Source organism: Tenrec ecaudatus, chromosome 9, assembly GCF_050624435.1.
Source record: "Tenrec ecaudatus isolate mTenEca1 chromosome 9, mTenEca1.hap1, whole genome shotgun sequence".
NCBI lineage: Eukaryota > Metazoa > Chordata > Mammalia > Afrosoricida > Tenrecidae > Tenrec > Tenrec ecaudatus.
Window position 1 is genome coordinate 95,992,292 of NC_134538.1, and position 24,391 is coordinate 96,016,682.

The 24,391-nt window shown below is 40.5% G+C and overlaps 1 protein-coding gene across 1 annotated transcript in view; it reads left to right on the plus strand.

The window, feature by feature from the left end:
* Positions 1-23,589, plus strand: part of VWDE (von Willebrand factor D and EGF domains) — a 70,741-nt gene extending 47,152 nt beyond the window's left edge. Inside the window, 10 exon segments of the mRNA XM_075557341.1 lie at positions 5,474-5,569; positions 5,651-5,746; positions 7,694-7,789; positions 8,285-8,380; positions 9,851-9,946; positions 14,697-14,792; positions 15,096-15,191; positions 15,701-15,796; positions 18,832-18,935; positions 23,575-23,589. Coding sequence (XP_075413456.1) covers positions 5,474-5,569; positions 5,651-5,746; positions 7,694-7,789; positions 8,285-8,380; positions 9,851-9,946; positions 14,697-14,792; positions 15,096-15,191; positions 15,701-15,796; positions 18,832-18,935; positions 23,575-23,589 — 887 coding nt within the window.
* Positions 23,590-24,391: the final 802 nt, after the last annotated feature.

A 24,391-nucleotide genomic window follows, 5' to 3' on the forward strand; every position in this document is an offset into this window, starting at 1 on the left:
TTTGCTGACTTTAAACACCTTAGGAAATGCAGTAAGGATGTGGATATGGGCCTGATTAGCACTGTGGTTTGGATTACTTTCAACTATATTTGAGATGACGGATTCTAACATATTTGCTTATTTACATAAAGGAGGATATGTTGTTCTCCTGGGAATAGAAGAAATACCTGGCTATATATCTATCAATATTTCACGATCATTTTATTGGGGGCTCTAACTGTTCTTATCATAATCCATACATACGTCGATTGTGTCAAGCACATTTGTACATATGTTGCCATCATCATTTTCAAAGGATTTTCTTTCTACTTGAGCCTTTGGTATTAGCTCATTTTTCTCACTCCCCTACTGTCCTCTCATGGACCCTTGATAATTTATCAATTTTTCCCCCATGTCTTACACTAACTGCTGTTTCCCTTTGCCCACTTTTCTGTTGTCTGTCCCCCTGGGAGGGTGTTATATATAGATCATTGTGATTGTTTTCCCCTTTCTTCACCCACCTTCCTGGTATCACTACTCTTGATATTGGTCCCAAGGGAATTATCTGTTCTGAAAACCCTGTGCTGTGAGCTCTTATCTGTACTAGTGTACATGCCCTGGTTTACCCTATTTGTAGGGTAGAATTGGAACAATGATAGTGGGGGGGAGGAAGCATTAAAGAACTAGAGGAAAGTTGTATGTTCATCCATGCTATACTGCACCCTGACTGGTTCATCTCTTTTTTGTGACACTTCTGTAATAGGATGTCCAGTTGTCAACAGTTGGGCTTTCGGTCTCCACCCTAACCATCATTCATATTGATATGACTTTTCTGTTCTGGGTCTTTGATGCCTGATACCTGATCCCATTGACACTTCATGATCACACAAGCTGGTGTGCTTCTCCATGTGGGCTTTCTTGCTTCTCAGCTAGATGGCTGCTTGTTTATCTTCAAGCCGTTAAGACCCCAGATGCTATATCTTTTGATAGCCAGGCACCATCAGCTTTTTTCACCACGTTTGCTTATGTACCCATTTTGCTTTCAGTGATCGATCATGTCAGGGACGGTGAGCATCACAGAATGCCAGGTTATTAGAAAAAAATATTATTGCGTTGAGAGAGTACTTGAGTAGATGCTCAATGTTTGTCTGTTGCCTTAATACTTAAGATCCAAATATATGTACATAGATCTATTTCCCCAACATCATATATAAATATATTTACATATGTACATGCCTATATTTAGATTAGACCTCTATTAATGTCCTTTGCCTCCTAGTTCTGTCTTCTATTTCCTTTTACTTGCCTCTTGTCCCACTATCATGTTTAGCCTTCATTTGGGTTTTGGTAATTCTTCTCGGTTACATTGCCCTTGATCAAGCCCCACCAGGCATTCTACACCATCCTTGCTGTCGGTTTTAGATCACTTGTTGTTCCCTTGTCCCTGGGTTTGTTACACCCCCCCACCTTCATCCCCTTCCCTGCTTCAGCCTCTCCAACGTCCCCCTGGGAACATCTGTCCTGTTGTTTTCTCCTCTGGATTGTTTATCCCAGCTATCTTATCTAGATAGACAAGTAGAGACAAAAATAAGCACTAAAACAAGGAAAGGCAAAACAAATCAACAAAAACAATAAAAAAATGAAAGCCTATAAATAGTTCCAGGTTTGCTTGTTGACCTTTATGAGTGCTGTCTGGTCAAGTTTGATGGAGTGCCACACCCACGCCCCAAAGTCTATTTTTGGTATTCCTCGGGGACTTCATTGCTCTGCTTCCCTTGCTACTCTGTTGCATGCCCTTAGTGTTTCAACCCTGGTGTGGTGGGGTCAGATTGGGCACAATTCCTGCACTGTGTCTCCAGGGTTGTCCTCCATAGTGCTATGAGTCAGTGAGGGAAGTCATATCTCTTGGTGGGGCCAGTCCTATGGTCTTCTCTGTGCATTGGCTGCTCTGAGCAGGAATATTGTCCTCTGAACTTGCTGGACCAGGATGTGTTCCACACTCTTGCTCCTTCTCTTCGTTTATTTAATTTATTTGATATTAACACACTCCTCTCCCTGAGCTGTAGTTTCAGTGTTGTCCTCTGAAGTGTATTCTTCTGGAGGGGGAGGGGATAGGTTGTCCATGTATTTGGGATTGGGGATGGCTCCAGAGACCTCTTTATAGGTTCACTGTTTCATGCCAGTATGTCGCATTTATGTCCTGGTGTACAAGGTTGAAATCTAGTCCCTCTCTCCTCTTCTGTGGAGAGAGCCCTGGGGTGGGTTATTCCCTTGTTCCCCCGCTACCCACGTCTTTTTTCCCCCCCTATCTTTCTTTTCCCCTCCTTTTTCGTTGGTTCCCATATGTATCCCTGGCTTCGGTCTGGCCCCTGCCACAGTACCTGAACCTCACCCCAGGAATGTAGGTATATAATAGTTTTCCCCCTATGCCCCTTTTGCATTTTTAAGCTTACCTCAGTGGACTCCTGTTGCACTTGTCCTTTTGCACTTGGCTTACTTTGCTTAGCATAAGTTCCCTCCAGTTCTTCCCAAGTGGTGATGTGCTTCATGCATTCATCACTGCTTTTTTAGGGGTGCATAGGGGTCACCGTATGTATGTACCACAGTTTTTTAATCCATTTGTCTGTTGATGGAAATTTGGGTTGTTTCCAACTCCTTGTGATTATGAACTGGGCCACCATGAACATTGGAGCTCAGATGTCTCTTCTGGGTATATGCCCAGTAGGGGGATTGCTGAATTATATGGTAGCTCAATTTCCATCTGTTTTAGATATCATCAAATCAATTTCCATAATGGTTGTACATATATACCTACAGGTCCACCAGCAGTGAATGAGAGTTCCTATCTCACCAAAGCCTCTCCAACACTTCTTACTTTCTGATATTTTGAATTGGGCTATCTTTGAGAGTATTAGATGGTATCTCATAGTTGTTTTAATTTGCATTTCTTTTATGGCTAATGCTTGGGAACATTTTCTCTATATGTTTATTGGCCATTTGGTTTTCTGCCCTTATGAAGCTTCTGTTCAGGTCCTTTGGGCACCTCCTCCATGGGCCATTAAGTTTTTTCTTTTTGGAAGCTAGCAGAGTATTGTAGATTTTAGTAATAAGGCCTTGGTCTGTTGTGTCATTGCTAAAGATGTTTTCCCAGTCTGTGAACTCTCTTATTACTCTCTTGGTGAACTCTTTTGACGTACACAGGTGTTTTATTTTCAGTATATCTCAGTTGTAAATTTTTGCCTCCTCTGTGTTTATGTCCTTCCCTATTTTCAATAGTCTATGTATTCCCTGGGCCAAAGTTCTTAGGTGTGTCCCAACTCCTTCATTGATGCCCCTAATAGTTTGGGGTTTTACCTCAAGGTCTGTGATCCACCTTGAGTTTATTCTTGTGCATGGAAGGATCTTGCTTCATTTTTCTTCAGGTAGATATCCATTTTTTCTAGCACCACTTGTTGAATGGGGCATCTACTTCCCATTTGATATATTTTTTGGCCCTTATCAAAGATCAGTTGTCTGTATGCTGATGATTTTATTTCTGGGTTTTCTGTCTTTTCCATTGGTTTGAGTGTCTGTCATTATATAAATACCACACTTTTTGACCACCGTGGCTGTATGATAGGTGCTAAAGTCAGGTAAAACAAGCTCTCCCACTCTGTCCTTTAGGTGGTATCTGCTAATTCTGGGCTTCTTCCCTCTCCATATGAAGTTGGTAAACAATTTTTCCAATTCTTCAAAGAAGGATGCTGGTAATTGTATCAGGATAGCATTAAACTGATATAGTGTTTTGGGCTGAACTTACATCTTTACTAAATTGAGTCTTCAGATCCACGAGCATGGGATATCCATCCATTTGCTGCGGTCACTCTTGGTTTCTTATAATACTGTTCTATTGTTTTCCTTGTACAAAACTTTTTTTTCCAGTCAGGTATATCCCTAGATATTTCAATTTGTGCTTAGCTATTGTGAAGGGTACCACCTTTTCGACCATCTCTTCTGTGGCCTTGTCCCATGTGTATAGCAGTCCAATAGACTACTGTTTGTTGATCCTGTATCCTGCCCTTCTGCCACATTCTTCTATTGGTTCCAGTACTCCCCGTGTGAAGCTTTTCGGATTTTCCATACATCTAATGTTATCATCTGGAAATAACAATAGGTTCACCTCTTCCCAAGACGAATACCTTTGATGTCTTTTCTTTGCCCTATGTTGTTAGCTAGGACCTCCAATACGATGTTAAATAAGAGAGGGGACAAGAGGCATCATTGTCTGGTCCTCTTCTTCAGTGGGATTGTCTTCATCTTTTCTCCAGTGACTACTATGTTGGCTGCTTGTTTTTTCTATATAGTTTGTATAATACTGAGGAATTTTCCTTCTATTCCTATCTTCTTTAGTGTCTTACACTGTCCGACATCTCCCTTCACCCACTTTTCTATTGTCCATTCCCCAGGGAGGTGGTTATATGTAGATCCTTGTACTTGATTCCTTCTTTCTACCCCACCCTCCCGGTATCACCACTCTTACCACTGGTCCTGAAGGGATCATCTGTCCTGGATTCCCGGTGTTTCCTGGATTCCCGGTGTTTCCAGTTCCTATCTGAATCAGTATATATCCTCTGGTCTAGCTGGATTTGTAAGGTAGAATTTTGATTTTAAAATTATGATTATCCCTAATACGCCCTAACATTTGATAAGTATTTAAACTTCTTCATTGCCCCCCTGAAAAAGACTAACCCCATTTACAGTTAGTAACTAATCCTAATTGGTTTCTGCTAAACATCATCTATGATGTTTGTTTGTTTATTTAAATCCCTCCTTCCCTTGATTGTTGTTGTTAAGGACCCACAAGCAGGGTCTCAGCCCATTGTGACCCTGTGCACAGCAGAGAGAAACACTGCCTGTTCCTGCACTCTCTTCATACTTGTGTGTGAGCCCGTTGTCCTTGAGATGGACTGCTGCTACTCTACTCTACCAAGCAGCCAAGTACTCTGCTCTTTTTTGCTGCTTCTCTGCTTTACCAAACATGACACCTTTTTCCAGGGGCTCATCACTCCTGAGAACAGATACAAAGTACTTAAGAAGAATTCCTACCATCCTTGCTTCAAGGAGCTTCTGGCTATATTCCTTGCCTGGTAGATTTATCTGTTCTTTTGGCAGCCCATGCTACACTCAACGCTCTTTGCCAGCACTGTAATTTAAATGCACTGATTCTTCTTTGGTCTTCCATATTCCACGGGTAGCTTTCACATGCCTAAGAGAAGACTGAAAATACTATGACTTGGGTCAGTTGGTCCTTAGTCCCCAAGAGATAAAATATCCTTGTAGTCATTGCAGTAGCAGAATAAGTACTGGGACAAATAATGATCTAGATAAATGTAGTATTGTTTAATAACAATATTACCATTTTCAAATTTCAGATAATTCTCCTTTTATTGTAGCTAAATCTATGGGCACTGTGTGCTACATTGACAATTAAGTCTTTTTTCATCAACTTTTACAGCCATTTGTAAACACCCATGTGGAAAAAGCAGAGAATGTGTTGCCCCAAATATATGCAAATGTAAACCTGGTTACACTGGTTCTAACTGCCAAACAGGTAGGTAAAACCCTTATTAGCTTTTCACAATGAATTTTAATTAATAATTATTTTTTAAACCATGGATTTTATTTTATACAGCTGTATGTCACCCAGAATGTAACAACCATGGAAAATGTGTTAAGCCTGACATTTGTGAATGTCCTCCAGGACATGGTGGAACAACCTGTGATGAAGGTGATAATTCACATTCAAAGCCATGTAGTACAGCCAAAATAATGTTTAACCTTACAAATGCTTTCTAAAGATAACGTAGTTTTACTATGTGTATACTAATATTTATTTATTTATGTTGGTGAGTGATCATGAGGTTTTGTAAACTTTTATTAAAAGTATTTTTATTTTCTATTTATTTATTTTTAACAGGATAGTGAGAACATAGTCCCCCACTACCACAAATTATGCAGTTGAGTTTCCCACATTTGGGGAAATCGCAGGGGTCAGCACACAAAAGTACTTTTATTTGTAGATTTTTTAAAGAGCCCTGGTGGCTTAGTGGGGTACATGTTAGGCTACTAATCATGTGGTCATTCGTTTTAACCCACCAACTACTCCGTGGATGAAAGATGAGGTTTTTGGCTCCTGTAAAAATTTAGTCTCAGAAATCCATGGGGGCAGTTCTACCCTGTCCAGAAAGTCAGTATGAGTCAGGACTGACTTGATGGCAGTGTCTGATAGTTTCCAAAATTAGAACTCATGCAGCAGAAACTATGTTTGTCCTTAGAAAAATTATTTCCCAAAATAATTGCTTGAGATTTAGTTATAAGGTGTCAATTTTAGCTTGAAGCAAGACACTGCAGTCACTGAGTGAATAGTTAAATATGTCATGCCAAGGAAATATTAATTGCCAAATATAAGCTATCAGATAGTTAGGAGATATCTAAAAATGTTCTTTTATGAATATCTATAACTTTATAATTTCATTGTATTGGTTTACTTACATATAAAAATACTCACTGCCATTGAGTCAGTGCTGACTCAGTGAACTCGGGTAGGTTTCAAAGACTGTAACTCTTGGTGGGAGTAGAAAGCTCCATCTTTCTCCCGTGCAACTGCCATCCATGATGATCGCAGTCCAGTGCATACCCTCTAAACCATCAGCCCTCCAGATGAGTCCATGAAAGGACATTTCTAAAATGGATAATATTTTCTGAAGCAAATTTGCTGCTTATTTTAATAGTAATATTTGAAAGTAGTACACTGTGGTAAAAGATTTATGTGGTTATTAACTAATTGTGACTGATCTCAAGTGCTTTTATGTCAAATGGAAGTACCAATTAACAAATTGTAGTAAATTTCGAGTGAATGAATGAAAACATTTAAATAAATGTCAAATGAAAATAACGGAGGAAATTTAGAAATGTTTATTCATGTGTTGGGCGAAAATGAACAACCCCTCTACTCCCAAGGCAATTCTGTCTCATGTTGGCCCTGGAAGAACGTCCCCGTTGGCTTTCTAAGACCGCCAGTCTTTATGACAGACTGCACATCTTCCTGCCACTGCGAGGCTGAATGTGGTCATTCAGTTAGCAGTTAGATTTAACCACTTTTCCTTCAGGGCTCCTTTCATTTATAGGGCAGAGACGCATACGTTCACGTCTCACTTTAAAAACAAAATCATTTTATTGGGGCCTCTTCCAGCTCTTATCACAACCCATGTATCCATCCATTGTACATATGTTGCTATCATTTTCAAAATATTTTCTTTCTACTTAAGCCCTTGGTTATCAGCCCCTCATTTCCCCCATCCCTTCCCCACCCATCCTCCCTCCCTCATGAATCCTTGATAAATGATAAATTATTATTACTCTCATATCTTACATTGTCCACTGAGAAAGACAGAGCTTCCTACTCCCACCAAGAGTTACAGTCTTTGAAACCCACCCAAGTTCACTGAGTCAGCACTGACTCAATGCTTAACTTGAACTCAGTTAAGCAAAAGTGTTAGAAACCAAAGCATGCTGATGATGTGTGGACACTCATCCATATAGTGCTTCTACTGAGTTCAGCATCACAGCAAAAACCCCAAACAACGAGCTCATTGTAAATTGCTCTTTAATGACGGCTCTGCACAATAATTGCAAAACATGGTCTTTGTTAAGAGCTGACTTGATGTGTCTGCAGAATATTGTAACCCACCTTGTCGGCACGGTGGCACGTGCGTGCCTGGCAATCGCTGCGCTTGTCCTTATGGTTTCGTGGGACCAAGGTGTGAAACAAGTAAGTAAAGCTCTCTTCGGTGTGTTACAATGATATTGCTCCTTTAACTCATTGATGGCTTAACTCCAAATGATAGGAATCTAGATCCGATGTATAGAATGTAAATCATGATTTATTGCCATTGTTATTACCATCCTGATTTCCATTGCATAAAACCACAGGTGATAGTACTAAGATAAAGAAGTTTGCTCTTTGAGACAGCAAGAATTCCTGTTTGTTATTTGCATATAAATATATCTAATTTACATTTATGTCTGCTTTCAACCAATATTTGTTTACCATTCAATTTTTTTCCCTTTTTCATTTGTATTAGCAAAAAATGAGTTTGAGATGCTTATAGTCACTTCAAAGCCAAAGTCTAAAGTACGCTTTTCCTTTCTGGTAGTATTCGTTAGTAGATGGGATTGGCTGTTATAAGCCGGGTAGATAAAAGCCAACAGTACGACCCTTCCATGTCTCACTCTGCTTTCTTTTATTCTCATTTTATGATCTCAGTGGTTTGTGGCAGACACTGTGAAAATGGAGGTGAATGTCTTGCACCAGATGTTTGCCAGTGCAGGCCTGGCTGGTATGGCCCCACCTGCAGTACAGGTAAAATCGGAACTGTGGCTTACTGACTGTTTCTATTGACAGAAGCTTAAAATGGGGCAATGTCCCAAATACTTGCACCTAAGAAACATAAAACTGATCTGACTAGACGGGGATGAGATTATGATTTGGGGATGGATTTTTATAAAGGGCAGGCTGCTGGTGCATTGATTCCAACAGGCTGTGACCCGTGGGTAGCAGAGCAGAACTAAGCTCCATAGGATTTTCGATGGCTGAGTTTTGGGGAAGTAGAACACCTTTCAAGGTGCCTCTGTGAGGATTCCTAACTTCCAAATTATTGTTACCACCTGAGTGTGTTAACACTTAGTAATGTCCAAGGACCCCAGGTTGTTAAAGCCTTATCTGCCATCCCCATTGTTTTTCTTATATTAGGTGCACAGTGTTGTGCAGCTTTACTGTAATTCCACCCAGGTCCTCTACCTTTCTCAGTGTCTTTGTATTTTCTTGTGTCACCTGTTTGAATGCAAACAGAAACAGATCTTTGTTGCACCTTTTATGTCTGCTAAGTATTTGGGCCTGTACGCTTATTATACATCATTGAACATCCAAGTAATTCTGAATTAAGTAGACACCCATTATTTTAGTACTAATGCAATTCCCTTGATTTTTCACAGATTCAGGCTTGCTTTTTGGGCAGCAGTGTTTGTGCCTATCAATGCTTAACTTAACCTTGTGATTTTCTTAATGTCAACTCAATGAAACATCTATGAATTATCAACTCTGTGTGAGCCATGGTGTAAGGAGAGGTGAAGATCAATATAATTTTCCCTTATTGCAAGTAGCATATTATTAGTGCAGAATATGTAGATTATAGTTATAAAAATTGACTGTGATAAAAGTTGACTTACGATAAGCAATGTAATTGGTGTAGCTAGTTCCTTGGAAGCAGAGAAGGAAGAAATTCATTCCGACAAATGGCATGTAGAGTGTAATAATATTGAAAGTAATTGTAGGAGAATGGGAAACCCTTCTTTGAAAAATGGGATTTTGAAGGCAAAGGTGAAGCCAGAGCCAAGAAGGGAAAACAGAGAGTGGCCTTGAGTGTATTGGGATTGGCATGTGGTGTTCCTGCTTGAGCAGGGGTGACTTAAAGAGTTAGACTTGGACAAATTCACTTGAGCAGATTAGAAGTCATCCAGCTAGTTCTGCTAAATTGTCTTTCTTTTTGGAATCCTTATCATTTCTGTAGCTTCCCAAGGGCATTCTGGATTCTAATTATAGCCTCCACATTCTTTGGTATTTCTTGTAAATGGAGTGAACACAGAGTCAAACACTATTAACCAGTTATATCATTCCTCCGCTTTTATGTTTGGCAAAGTCTAATTAAATATAGGTTATGGCTTTTATGTGTAATAAAAGTGAAGGATTTCATTATGCACTGCTTTGTTCTTCTGTGTAGCTTTCTTTAAAAAAGTAAAACTTTATGGTCTCTTTTCTTCTCCTGTTTATTAGCTTTGTGTGACCCAGTTTGTCTCAACGGTGGTTCCTGCAATAAGCCAAATACTTGCCTCTGCCCAAATGGATTCTTTGGTGCACAGTGTCAGAATGGTAATTAGCCTTTCTTTACAAAATCAATGGGAAAGTTATTTATACACTGAGCTTTGAGGGAACTCGAAGAGACATGTTTCTTAGAGATGTTATTTACTGTATTTCTTAAGACAGTGCAGGTTTGCCACTGAATAATCAGTGCGTAGAAACGTATCAGTTATTGTATAAAAGGTTTATACTCATCTAATACATGTTTGACTTGCAACCTTGTCACTTGTCTGCAGTTTCAGAGGTCTGAAAAGAAAGTTCTCTTGCAGACTGTTATCCTGCAATGGCATCATTTTTGCTGCCTTCACAGGAAAAAAAAAGTTGATCTTTGATCAGTCTAATGCCCATCACCATCCCATGATCTCTGTTGAATTTCGTTCCATCCAACATTTAGATCCATTACTATGCGCCACATTAGATAAGATGAGGTGGGGCATACAGGTCCATCATTTCCACCCTTCATGGTCTGCTATTTTTGACTCCTTCCATAACTGATCATGAATATTGTCATTCCCATCAGAACAATGGAATTCTTTGAGGCTGACAGAGCAGTGATGAAATAATGTCAATAAATGATAAATGTACTCTCTACATCATCATACACAAACAACCTACGAAATGCAGGACATACTATACATAGAACATGTCACCAGTTAATGAGTGAAGTCCATTCTTCCCTTGCCATGTTACACTTTACATACCATTTTGGGTTGTTCGGAGTTCTGCTAGCATTCTCAGGATGTTAAGGCAGAGCAGAAACCATTGCTCTACTGTGAACTCGGTAGACATAGGAAATTGGTTTCTCTCATTCTGATTTACTTAAAAAATTAGTTTGAGAAATGAAAATAAGTAAGGGCTAAGGTAGGTTATATCTTGAAAACCAGGAGACAATGACTAAAGACTGGAGATTCTGCCCCAGAGTTTCAGGTGTGCCTCTGAGGGGACGATGGAAGCAGCAGAAGGGAGGCTGTGCGTCTCATGCTACTTACAGTAGATGGGCAGTAGAGCAAGAAGACTTCTTTTTCTCCAAAACTTATATGCCAGCCTATCCAAGTGGGTAAATGAGGATATATAAATGAAGAAAGTATCAAGTGGAATTAAATTGTCTGTTGAACATATGAAGGAGCTTTAAAAAGTTATAGAAAAGTAGAATTAAAACATGGATTTTCCCCTGCAAACTTTTTGAAGTTCTCTCCCACCCCATATGCCGTGTTCTTCAAAAAATTTCACTGCCGACTATCTAACAGAGAAGCAACAAAGCCCACATGGAAGAAGCACTCCAGCCTGTGTGATAATGAGATGTCGATGGGATCAGGTATCAAAGACCCAGAACAAAAAATCATATCAATGTGAATTAGGGAAAGTGCAGAGTGGAGACCCAAAGCCCTTCTGTAGGCAACTGGGCACAAGGAGGAGAGGAGTCCATCTGCAGACGATTGGACATCCTCTTACAGAAGGATCCCAAGGAAGAGATGAGCCAGTCAGGGTGCAGTATAGCACTGAGGAAACATTAAACTTCCCTCTAGTTCTTTAATGCTTCCTCCCCCGCCCCCACACTATCATGATCCCAATTCTACCTTACAAATCTGGCTAGACCAGAGCATGTACACAGGTACGGATAAGAGCTGGACACACAGGGACTCCAGGACAGTAAAACCCTCAGAACCAACAATGAGAGTAGTGATAACAGGAGGGGTAGGGGTAAGGTGGGGGGAGAAAGGGAGAACTGATCACAATGATCTGCTTATAACCCCCTCCTAGGGGGACGGACAACAAAAAAAGTGGGTTAAGGGAGACATTGGTCAGTGTGAGACATGAAAAAATAGTAACAATTTATAAATTATCAAGGGTTCGGGAGGGAGGGAGGAAAAGTGGGTGGGAGAGGGAGGGGGGAAATGAGGAGCTGATACCAAGTAGAAAGAAAAATGTTTTGAGAGTGGTGATGACAACAAATGTGCAAAAGTCCTTGCCACAATGGATGGATGGATGGATGGATTGTGATAAGAGCTGTTATAGACCCCAATAAAATTATTGGAAAAAATATCTCACTGCCATCGAGTCCATTGTGACTCATAGTGACCCTGTAGGACAGAGTAGAACTGTCCTGTGAGTTTCCAAGACTGTAAATCGTCTGGGAGAAGAAAGCCTCATCTTCCTCCCAAGGAGCAACCAGTGCGTAACCACTATGCATAGCAGTCCACTAAGTCACCCACGACACCAGCGAAACCCCCAGGAAACAGACTGCTCTAGTGGGAAGGAAACAGGTTGGCAATATTCTAGTATCAACAACTAATAGTCCTGGACTTTTAAAACTTCCTTAAACTCTCTCGGCCTTGACTTAGCAAGTTGCTGTGATGTATGAACTACACACATAGTAGCTTGCCTGTACCTACAGTGATCATCACTACACAGTCCCCACAACTAGACTTCTTACTGTCATTTAGACATACCATGGAAGATTCGAGGAAAAGAACAGAAAGAGAAACATGACATGTATTCTTGGGAGGTCAGTTGGTGGCAAGGGAAGATGGCACATACACACCAACCACAAAGGAATAAAATTAGGTAGACTTGCTGAAAATAAATACAAGGAACATATATACTACACGTGCTATGGATTTTCCAAAGAAACAGAGGGGACTTGAGACAGAAACGTCAGAAAAGGGCTAAACTACTTGATTAACCCAGAAGATTCGATGTGTATGACTAGAGAGACATTTAAATTCATCCTCCAATTTTCTTAGCCTCTTGGATGCCATGAGCCAATTCCCTATGGAGGGTGACCCCATCCAATGACTTGGCTGATGTTGGGGCTTGGTGGGTGATTAATTCATCTTTGACCTAAAATACCCAAAATAACTGTATGTGGGTAGATAGATTATCCCCAAATCCTACTGTTCCTAAAATAGGGTTGTGCTGGGTATGACTAAATTTGTAAGATTTATGCCCTTTCGTAAATGTTATTTTCTATTTTATGTGTATTGCTCTATTAACATGTATTTACTATTATATTGAAGTCTTTGTAAATGTTTCCCAATTGTAGCAAGTCTTATACTATTTTCCTTCTTTTTCTCATTTAACATTTCTACTCTTTGGGATTTCCTCCGGGACTTTTGTAATCTAAATAATTAAGTTCCCCTAAGAAACTAGAAAGAACCTTAAATCATATAAATGGAAGACAATTTCTACATTAACAAAATGTCCACGTTTAGCACTCCATGAGAAGAAGTGGACTCAGGCGTTAACCAGAAAAGATTCACCCTGAAAGAGTGGGAGCCATCTACTTACTGAAAGCACGAAATTATATTATTTTACAGCTAAAACCCCACATCACTTTCATTTGTAAATATCTTTTACATGGGAGGCGGCTCCTTCTAGTGCTTAGAAGTTATGAAAGCAGCTATTCTCGGAGGTTCTCATGAAAATGAGCCACCAACTCACACCAGCACCCTCATTAAAACCAGTTCATTTAACAGACATTTGTAAAGCAGTAAACCAATTCCTAACCCCGAACTCTGAAAAACCCCCCGTTGGTTCCGACTCGGAGTGAGCCTGCAGGACCGCGGAGAACCGCCGCTGCGGGGAACGGGTTTCCCTGCCTGTAACCTGTGCAGAGTGGACAGCCCCGGATCTCTGCCCGGAAGTGGCTGGTCCTTTGAAACTGCTGATTTTGCACCTGGCAGCCCAGCTCCTCGCCACTGGCTCAGAATGTTACCTAAGATTTCAGAACATTCTTCATCCACCTTATTAGTATTTAGGAAGAGATTAAAGAAACAAACAAACACCCAAAACCTCAAGGCCGGTTGGCATACTGCTGTTTTAAAAATATTTTTAACTTTTGAAAGAAACATGATGCAATAATCACCATTTCATAAAATATGATATCAGCCTCTGAATTCTATGGAACAGAATTATATGCACAGAAGATTCTAGCAAAAAGTATGCAAGATTAGCCAATAGATTATTCCTGACAAAACTAAGGATTTGCTGTTGAAATTTACACCAAGCTTTCATAGGAATAAGTTATTTATAATGCTCCACCTTCATTATCAGCAGACATTCAAGCATGTATATTTTTAAAAATAATTAAATCATTTTTGAGGGGCTTGCACAATCACAGTCCACACATACATCCATTGTGTCAAGCACTTTTGTACATTTGTTTCCCTCATCATTCTCAAAACATTTGCTCTCCACCTGAGCCCTTGGTATCAGCTCCTCATTTTCTCCCCTCCCTCCCCACTGTCCCCACCATGAACCCTTGATAATTTATAATTATTATTATTTTGTCATATCTTACACCATCTGACATCTCCCTTCACCCACTTCTGCATGTTTTTAAATGTCACATTATAGGTTGAAATTCTTCTGATTTCCAGGAAAATATTTATGCTCTGTTTTTAGCACCATTCCAATTTGCTTTCTGGGTTTTGTCCAGATTACTTCATTCTTCAGCCCAAAGTGTGCTGGGACAGAAGTTAAGTCTCATAACACACGCAGTCTCATAGCAGAGATCCCATTTGTTTTTAATGTTTCTGCAATACATTTCAACTTGTGCTAACCCATGAGCAGCTTAGAGCTATAAGCATTGGCTTTTATGATTTAGAAAGGAGTTTAATGATCTCCTTTTGCGATTTTTTATTTTAATAGCACATCTCTCTGCCTGTGACCTTAGAGCGAACAAGTACATAATGCCATCTGTAATAGATAATAACTGTAATATATGTAATATTCACAGACTGCTGCTCTTGTGCTCTTTTAGCTATCTGCCACCCTCCTTGTAAGAATGGCGGTTACTGCGTGAGAAATAATGTCTGCTCCTGTCCTGAAGGATATGCTGGCAAGAGATGCCAAATAAGTAAGACACACCTAAGTCTATTTGCCAAATCCAGGTAAAGCCTTCACAACACAGTTTCTACGTAACTCACTGTCGAGGCTCTTCTTACTCAGAGTAACCCTGTAGGACAGCATAGAACTGCTCCGGTGGGTTTCTAAGGCTGTGGACTTTTACAAGGGCAGGAAATCTCATGTTTCTCCCATGAAGGGTCCACGGTACTTGAACCATTGAAACCGGGGTCAGCACCCCAACACATCACCCACTGTACTACCTGGGTTTCTTGGTTTCTATATAAGGACTAATATTTCATACTTTCCCCCTAAGGCATCTGTGATCCTGTGTGTATGAATGGAGGGAAATGTGTGGGACCGAACATTTGCTCTTGTCCTTCTGGTTGGAAAGGAAGGCAATGCAACATACGTAAGAGGAATCAGCTTAAAATATGGTCTTCCTTCTTCGGGGACATAAGGAGTTGAAACAAAAAGAATTTTATTTGTTTTTGCTTTACTTTTTTGTATGCTGATCTTTTAGAGCTGTCATTTTAAATCAGAAGAATGAAAATGTAAAGCCATATGAACTCCTTCTTTCAGAATAGCAGAGGGGAAAATGTCCTCTCTACAAAATTATTATTGGACATCAGCAACTACTAGGGTGTATTTGTGGAAGTGAAACAATGGGAGGCAGCATAAATGCCCAACAATTGGGGAGAAGTTAAATCGCGGGGTGTCCAAACACTGTACAAACATTAAAATCACATTTTCTAAGAATGTGTAATGATGCTAGAAAATGTTTTGGATAAAATATTAAGGGAAGAGATGTTTTCATCATTTGACTTTGAACTCTCACTTCTGTTTGCTTTCTTTCAATTTTTGGTTGTTTGTAATAAGATCAGGCTAATAGTCGCATTTTCCACTTGCTTATATTTGCAGCTGTCTGCTTTCAAAAGTGTAAGAACGGCGGTGAATGTATTGCTCCAAGCACGTGCCATTGTCCTGCTACCTGGGGAGGAAACCAGTGCCAAATACGTAAGCCTACCAGCTTTGTCTTCAACTAGGCCTCGTGACCCTAAATCTGTTATAATAACCAGGAGGATTCTGATGCTAATACTTTTATTTAAGTTTGGTTTTTGGAATTTTTTATGTATTTAATACCTATTGAAAAGAGAGGATAGTATAATACAGCGGTGCTTTGTGTAGCACAAATCCAAACCCAACCCACTGCCATTGGTTCGATTTTAACCCAGAAGGATCTTATTGGACAGAGGACAGTTGCTTCTCAGGACTCCTAGGACTGTAAATCCGTATGACAGCCTCGTCCTGCTCCAGCCGAGTATCTGGTGGGTTTGAACCCCGAGCACCACGGCGGCTCCTCATCGCAATGCATTTCCATCCCCTAATCACACCTCAGCACAGCGCCGGGCGAAACTGCTCCCCGTTGGTGTTCATGGCTATCTGTCATCACAGAGCACAGGGCCTCATCATTCACCCGAGGAGCAGCTGCTGGGTTTGAACGACTGACCTTGCATTAGCAGCCCAGCGAGTAACCCACAATGACCTCAGGGCTCCGTTGGTGTGGCACAGAAAGTCTTAAATATGATCCTTGAGTCTCTGATGAAGTTCCCTCTGGTGTGCCCCAGAAGATTTAAATATACAGAAGTTTAATTTTTCTTCATAGTATAAGATAAATCCATTTCCTTGAGCAATTTTAGAAACTATAAAAAAAGAAGGTAATCGAGAATGATTGGGGCGGGGAATGTATGGATGTGCTTTATACAATTGATGTATGTATATGTATGGACTGTGATAAGAGTTGTATGAGCCCCTAATAAAACATTTAAAAAACAAAACAAAACAAAAAGAAATAAAAAAAAAAAAGGTAATCACTCCAAATACTAATACCCAGAGCTAATTTATGGAACTATTTTGGTATTTTAATAAATTTCTGAACAATTTTAATAATAATTTACTATAGAGATGAGATCTCAGGAATTGAGAAAACTAACATTTTATGTGATTTTGCATTATGAAAATTTGAAGTTGTTTGTTAAAATATGAACAAAGATTAACTTTAAGGACAAAATTATAAATTAGTATTTTTCCTCCTCAAATGATGAGTGATTATATAATTTCAAAACTGATAAAAAAAAGCGTATCCTAAAATAACTTACAGCTAACTTACTCAATTGCATTGTGGTGATGTCCTGTCACTAGAAATACTTGCTGTCTTTGGACATTTTTGAGACACTGCTTCGTCTATGTAATCAGGCATTTTGAGGGCACTTTGGTGCCTCTTCTACTTTATATTACTAGTCACTGCTATTCTAATCTACGTATTTTCTCATAGGAAAATATTATCAACTCATTAGCACTTGCAGCAGAAACATGTGATAAAACATCAAGAATTATGATCAGAAGTTTGATGTAATGAAGTGCTAGGAAGAAGTTAGCAACTATGATTTGGACCGTTTATTCTGGAAAGAGGTCTATAGGAGTCAGTTTCAGCTAATGCTGAAAAGCTGTTATGCGTTTGACTGCTAACTGCCAGGTCAGCAGTTTGAAACCCCCTGCCTCTCACAAGGAGAAAGATAAGGCTTAAATCTAGATTTTAGGGCCTTAGAACCCAGTAGGGTACTTGTACCCTGTCCTATAGGATCGCTATGAGTTGCCATCGATTCGATGCCAGTGAGACTGCGGTTGTTGGGTTTTTGTTTTTGTTGATATCTAGTGGTTGTAAATGGCTAGAGCCCTAGCAGTGTAGTTGTTATGCGTTGGGCTGCAATCCTCATGGCCAGCAGTTCAAAACAAACAGCAGCTCTGCTGCAGAAAGACTGGGCTTTCTACTCCTGTAACCGGTTATGTGTCAGCAACCCACAGGGAGTCACTATTTATCAGCAGTGAGTGAGTGTATGGTTGCAGACTGAGGTATCTCGAAGAAGCACAGTCTGGTTTATGCACCCTGAAGCATCTTTGTGGGCTCAGAAACTTTCCCTTTAAAATGTTGCAGAACTGTCCTGATAGTGATATTACTTGAACAAGGTCCGTTCCTGCAAAGAAACCCTGTGGGCGCTGAGTGCTAAGTGCTGACCAGCTTACTGCTCCAAGCTCACCAACTGGTGTCTTGAGGAAAGACGAGCCTCTGCTTCAGCCAAGATTTATGATCTGGGAAACCCATTACTCTCTGTCTTACAGGGTCGCGATGACTCCAAATGCACGCCTTGGTGATGGCTTTGACTTTTGTTACTGGTTTTGTTTTCCATGTTACTGCCATCTATCTGCTGGGAAGTTGTAACAAAGATTAAAATCGGTGATGTCTGCTAGTCTCATAGTTTTCCATTTCCCAGGAGCCACTGCTTGTATGAGGGGATGATTCTCCAATTTGCAAATTATTTATTAAATCATAGAACAATCAAATATTTATTCTTGAAAATTAATATATTATTATATTTTAACATGATTCTAAGTGTTATGAGCATTTTATCTACATGGAGATAATGATATATATATATATAGGATGCCAAAATATAAATCTGTTAAATTGGGAGAGATTTCAAGAGAGAAATTTCTCGTATAGACAGTGTGAAAACCTGTAAGAAGTTTTCAGCGGAATTGATTTACTTTAAACTCCTAATCATTCTATGTGATTTTGCTTTTCTTCATATATTACATTGGTTAGTATTTGATTTTTCCCTTTTTAGTTCTTGCTAAATTGTTAAAACAATTACAAACTTCATTTTCTATTATTATTTGACTCTCCTCTCTTTCACACAAAATGAGAGGTGGGAATAATACTTTAAAATGTAGCCCATGTGAATTTGATTGCTCAAATAGCATCTCTACAGAACTATTGAAATGTTGGCTAGAGATTCGGATGTATGCTTTTCTCTACGTGCATGTATGTGCATTTTCTGTTTGCAGGCAGATGGGAGTGCGGACATCCTTTCCTAGTGTCTTATAACCTACTTTAGTGCAACAGCTACTAAATAGCTTCAGATAACTGGGAAACAACATATCATACGCGCTTCATCTGCAAAGAGGATAATGGTCACAATTGTGTATTGCAGCAACTTGCAGTCCCATGTGTCTTCATGGAGGCAGATGTCTATTACCCAATGTGTGTTCTTGCCACACTGGGTATTCTGGAGTCCGGTGTGAAAAGAAACTCCAGGTACTTTAAATGAATATTAGCTATTGTCATAGCTGCCCAAATAGTCACTTTTGTAACTTTCATCTATCTGCTTTATTTCTGAAGGGGCGGGGGGAGGGAGGAGTGCTGCACAAGAGTTGAATGCTTGTCTCTAACATTAAAAAGGGATATCATATTAGTGTCATTATAGAATTTTCCATAGAAAATTCCAATGTACACTTGGGGAGTTTCAACCACAGTGCCATATTTCATGGAAGTGATGCTGAAGGAGAGCAAATATTCCACCATCAGTGGTTAAGACACCGCTTTTTCTATTTGGTCCAACGTTAGCGGGCCCTCAGCACTTCAAAAATGAATCTCACTCTTAACTCCGGAACTCATGATGTCGTTGACTTGAAGTAGCCCTGGACAGTTTTCAGCGGGTTGTATTTCTGTGTTTGTAAAGATTAAATTGCTTTTTGTGTGGTCTCTAATCTTAAAGTTTCAAATATCAACTGCCAACATATTTTTGAGGCTCAGGATCCCCTTGGTGGTGTAGGGATTCCATGTTGGGCTGCTAACCTCAAGTTCAGCAATTCAAAACCTCTGGCTTCTCTGTGGATAAAGGTGAAACTTTCTTCTCCCATAAAGAGCGACAGTCTCTAAAACCTGCAGGGACAGTTCTCCCTGTTCTATCAGGTCGCTATGATTTGCAGTCACCTCTGTGGCAATGATTTTGTCCTTGTTTGAGAGTCACCATGAGGCAGAATCAGTTCCCCAGCTCCTCCCCCTGCCCATACAGAGCAGAGTGGTTCTAACCATGACAAAGTAATGCAGCAGAACTCTCAAAATGTTCTTAAAACTTATCGGTATTGGTTCTAAAATCAGTGTATGTTAGAGAACTCTGATTTGAAGGAAAATATTTTAAAATCATTGCTCTGACTGTATGAATTGGACTACTCTATTTCTATTTTTGTGCTTTTATTCACATCTAATGATTTCCTTACCTAATCGGAGGCTTATTATATTCATTCCTACTAATGTTGCTTCAAGGACTCTCTCTGGACCATGTTAAGGAAAGAACAGACGTCATAGGAAGGAAAAGGGGAAAAGGAAAAACAAGATATATGAGCGGCTGTGATAATAATTTCTTTTATAAAAATGAAACCAGATTAGTTCTAAGGAGTTGGAGATTCAAGATGTCTCAAATGTCCAACTCTTCCAAGATGCTATTCTGTTCCATTTCCCATTCTACCCCACCCCCCACCCCCGGTACTCCCCCTTGAGTTTATTCCTACGGGTCCTTAGGTTCTGTGATTCGATGCAAAGTCACACAGAAACTCAAGAAGCTTTGAAGAATTATCTCATGTGGCGTTGGCCCCGTTCAGTCTTAAATTTGAGGGCAAGCCAAATGCAGGGTTCAGAGCCAGAAACCAAAAATGTCTAAAACTTATACCAGGTCTTCTTGCTTCTACGAAAGTTCAGTCAGGAACCAGTGGCATGGCTTTCCGGTGAGGTGAGGAGATGTGAACTGGATGGTGGTATCTATCTATCTATCTATCTATCTATCTATCTATCTATCTATCTATCTATCTATCTATCTATCATATCCAAGGAAAACAAAAGATGCTATCTAATGTCATACACTCTACTAAGCTAGAGTCCAAGATACCCCCAAGGACATGAAGGATGTGGCTTCATTCATAGCCTCTAAAGTCAGGTATTAATTCCATCCTAATCCTGGCCATTAGTATAGGAGAAAACACCCTCCCAAACCGGACGATAGCCATAGTCATGTAAAGACCAGAATTATGTCACATGTCTTATAGGAATTGTGGCTAAAAGGGCCATATTAATTGACTATACCTCAGGGGATTCGAAAAGTTCATCAGAAAATGGAATTAAAAGATACCATAGTTTGTCCACAAACTGTTTGATGTTGTGTCCTTAGGTGCCATCTAGTCCACCCTGACCCATAGCCACCCGATGCTCCACAGAACAAACGCTGCACGGGCCTGTGCCCATCTCAGAATTGTTCTTATGTTTGAGCACATTGTTGCGGCCACCAGGTCAGCCCACCTACCTGAGGGCTTGTATTCCCCTCCACTCTACCAAGCATGAGGTCCTTCTCAGGGACTGGTCTCTCCTGACATGTCCAAAGTATGTAAGACGAAGTCTGCCAACCTTGCCTCTGAGGAGCACTCTAGACATGCTTCTTCCAGGATGATGTGTTTGTCCTTTTGGCACTCCATGGTATTCTTTGCCAGTATCACAATTCAATCTATCAGTTCTTTGGTCTTTACTTAATGTCCAACTTTAATTCACATGCATATTTGGCAATTGAAAATTACGCTGGCTTGGATCAGGAGCACCTCAGTCCTTAAAGTGACATCCGTGCTTTTCAATTCTCTAAAGAAGCCTTCCTTGCACGGCAGCTTTGTCTAATGCAGCTCGACTTTTGATGGCTTGCTTGCCGCTTCTCTGAGCATTGATTCGTGGATCCAAGCAAGACAAAATCCTTGGCAACTTCAACCTTTTCTCCATTGAGCTGGATGTTACCTATTGGTCCAGTTGTGTGGATTTTGGTCTTCTTCACCTTGAGTTGTCCTCCATCCTGAAGCCTACGGTTCTTAAGCTTCATCATCAAGTGTTTCAGGTCCTCTTCACTGTCAGGAGCACGGGTGTGTCATCTGGGTAACGAAGGCTGTTAATAAGCCCTCCTCTAATCCTGATGCTGCATTCTTCTGCATATAATCCAGCTTTGCTGATAAAGAAGCCCTCTTGCATCCCCTTTCTGATGGCGCCTCACATAAAGATCACCTCACGGATCAAATGTGTTTCCTGCTTTACTCTAACCTGCCCTCTGAATTTCAATACCAGTCGTGTTTTTTTCTGTTAACCTATTTGATTTTGATACTTCTTTGGCTCAGTACCATATGGTACAAAGGGAGTCTTCTTTAGTAATTAAACAATAACAACTGGGGCCATCACTAACTAGCTCCCCTCTGCTCCTCCTCTTATTATCTTGTGCAAAGCAGAGTGCAGGCCTGCTGAATTACCAGCTGGCTCTTTCGCAGCCTGCAGTGAGAGAAGTCATGGAGGCCACTTGATTGGATTACAGGGATTGCCCTGAAAGGACCCAGTGTGACTGAGTAGAGCTAGGAGACACAGAGAAGGGAGAACTGGGAAAGGGAGAAAGAGGCATTATAGAGGGTATAGTAATTCAGTTGCTTTCAACCCTGGGCATCACCACCTAGGACCTCATGTATGCCAAGTAGGACATTGAGAAGCAGATCATCAGACTGTCTTCTGGGTACTTCTGAGTAGGTCTGAATCACTAGCCTTTTAGCTAGTAGCCTTGTGTCTAAACATTTGGCCACCAAGGGATGCCTACTATGAGGGAAAGATGGATCAAAGTTTTGAAAGGCATCAGACCCTTCTGCTAAGCTGCCTGGCTCACTTACCATGGGCTCTTCCACTTCCTCCCTTGGTAACCCTCTCTCTGTCATTGAGTTGGTCCAACTCATACACAAGGTAGAGTTGCCCCTGTGCGTTTCCAAAATGTGCGTACCTCTTTAAAGGAGTAAAAAGCCTTGTCTAGCCCACAGAGCAGCTGGTGGTTTTCCACAGGTAAGTTCAATGTGTAACAGGCCTCCTTAGTGACCTCAGATAAACTACTTCACTCTTCTGGGCCTCAGTTTTCTTCATCTACAGTGCAGGGCAATCAAGAGTTATTGTAAGGAATACCCTAGTTAACACATGGCGCAGCACCTCAAACACTGCCTGGCACATAGTAAACATTGCGCAGGAGGAGAAAACGAGAAAAGATGCTTCGGAGAAATGTTGCTATGTGCTATGAATATGAACGAACACTTCCCGAAGGATATTTAAAAAAAAATTTATCTGGTCTGGCTGGGTTGGGCATTTCTTGACTGTAACGCTTTGCCAAGATGGTTTGCAACTACTTTGTTCATCACATATCATCTCAATTAGATCCCAATTTTATAAAACTTATGTTGAGTCACTTGTAGCAAACATACAGCTGAACTAGTTTTACATATCATAGTGTGTTAGTACGGGTTGACTAGAGAAACAAATTCATAGACACTCATATGTGTATAAGAAAGAGCTTTCTATAAAAGAGCCATTGAATATTGAGAAAATATCCCAGACCAGTCCAGATCAAGCTCGTAAGTCTGATATTAGCCCATATGTCCCTTATCAATCTATAAATTCCTCTTCAGACTCATGCAACACATCCAATGACGTGGAATGCAGGTAGATCATGGACCAGTGGGTGCAGAGTCTTGTTGGATCCGGTGATGGAAGCATCTTGGCGCTGGCAGGGGTCTCCACATTGGCTCCTCCAGGTCCAGGGCACTAGCGTAACTTCGTGTGTCTTGTCTGCAGGAGGGTCTCCTAGGGAATAAGGGTGTGTCCCACCTCCAGTGAGCTATTTGTCTCCTTAGTGGCTCCAATGAGGTCATCAAGCTGCAACCTGATTGACAGACTAAACTCCACCCCTTCACTCTTAAAAGTCTCAGATTCACAACGTATTGGATTATGTTACATATGGATATGTATCACACATGGTAAAGAAAAAGAGGAAACACGTAATGATTAAGGATGAAAGTGATTTTCTACTGCTCACTTAAACGTGATTCTCCTCTCTTTACTACAGGTAAAACACCGTTGAGTCACATCAAATATATAAATTACAAGCCTGTGGCATAAGGAATGAGTTTTTCTATTCAGAGGAGTGAAGATTACTACTTGCAGCTTATTGAACATCAGTTTAAGAATATTTTAAAGATTATAGAAACTACTAAATATGAAGTGATCTTAGTTGTCATTGTTAGAGGGAAAAAAAGAACGAAAAGAAATCCAAGTTATCTAAATAGGATGTTGACTTTCACATTTGCATATTAAATGGATTTACTGATGTATCTGATATTCCAGTCAGTGACTATATTAATAAACCAAAAACCTTCCCATTTCTTACTGCGATCCTGTCTATGTCGTCAGGGCTCAGTTAGCACACCAGAAGTCCTTGGTGTGTTACAGGTATAAACGGTTCAGTGAAGATCACCTGGCCTGTCTCGCAGGGTTAGGGGTTGACCGGACTGCTTGAAGAGTTGGGGCGGGACTAGGGAGAGAGGGGTCATAAAAGAGTCTTTGGAAGGGCTGAGAGGTGGATATGGAAGAAGCACCACACAGGTGTTTTTCAGAAACCTTCGGGGAGCTGCTGTGATCGTTGAGACAGATTACCCAATAAGCAAGGTGAACCAAACTCATTGCCCACCATTGAGTCAATTCTGACTCATAGTAACGCTATGGGCAGAATAGAACTCCCCCGTGTGTTTCCTGGGCTGCAAATCTTTATGGGAGTAGAAGCCTTCTCCTTCTCCCAAGGAACACCTAGTGGATTTGAACTACTGACCTTGTGGTCGGCAGTGCAATGTGTAACTCACTATTCCACTAGAGTTCCTAATAAGCGA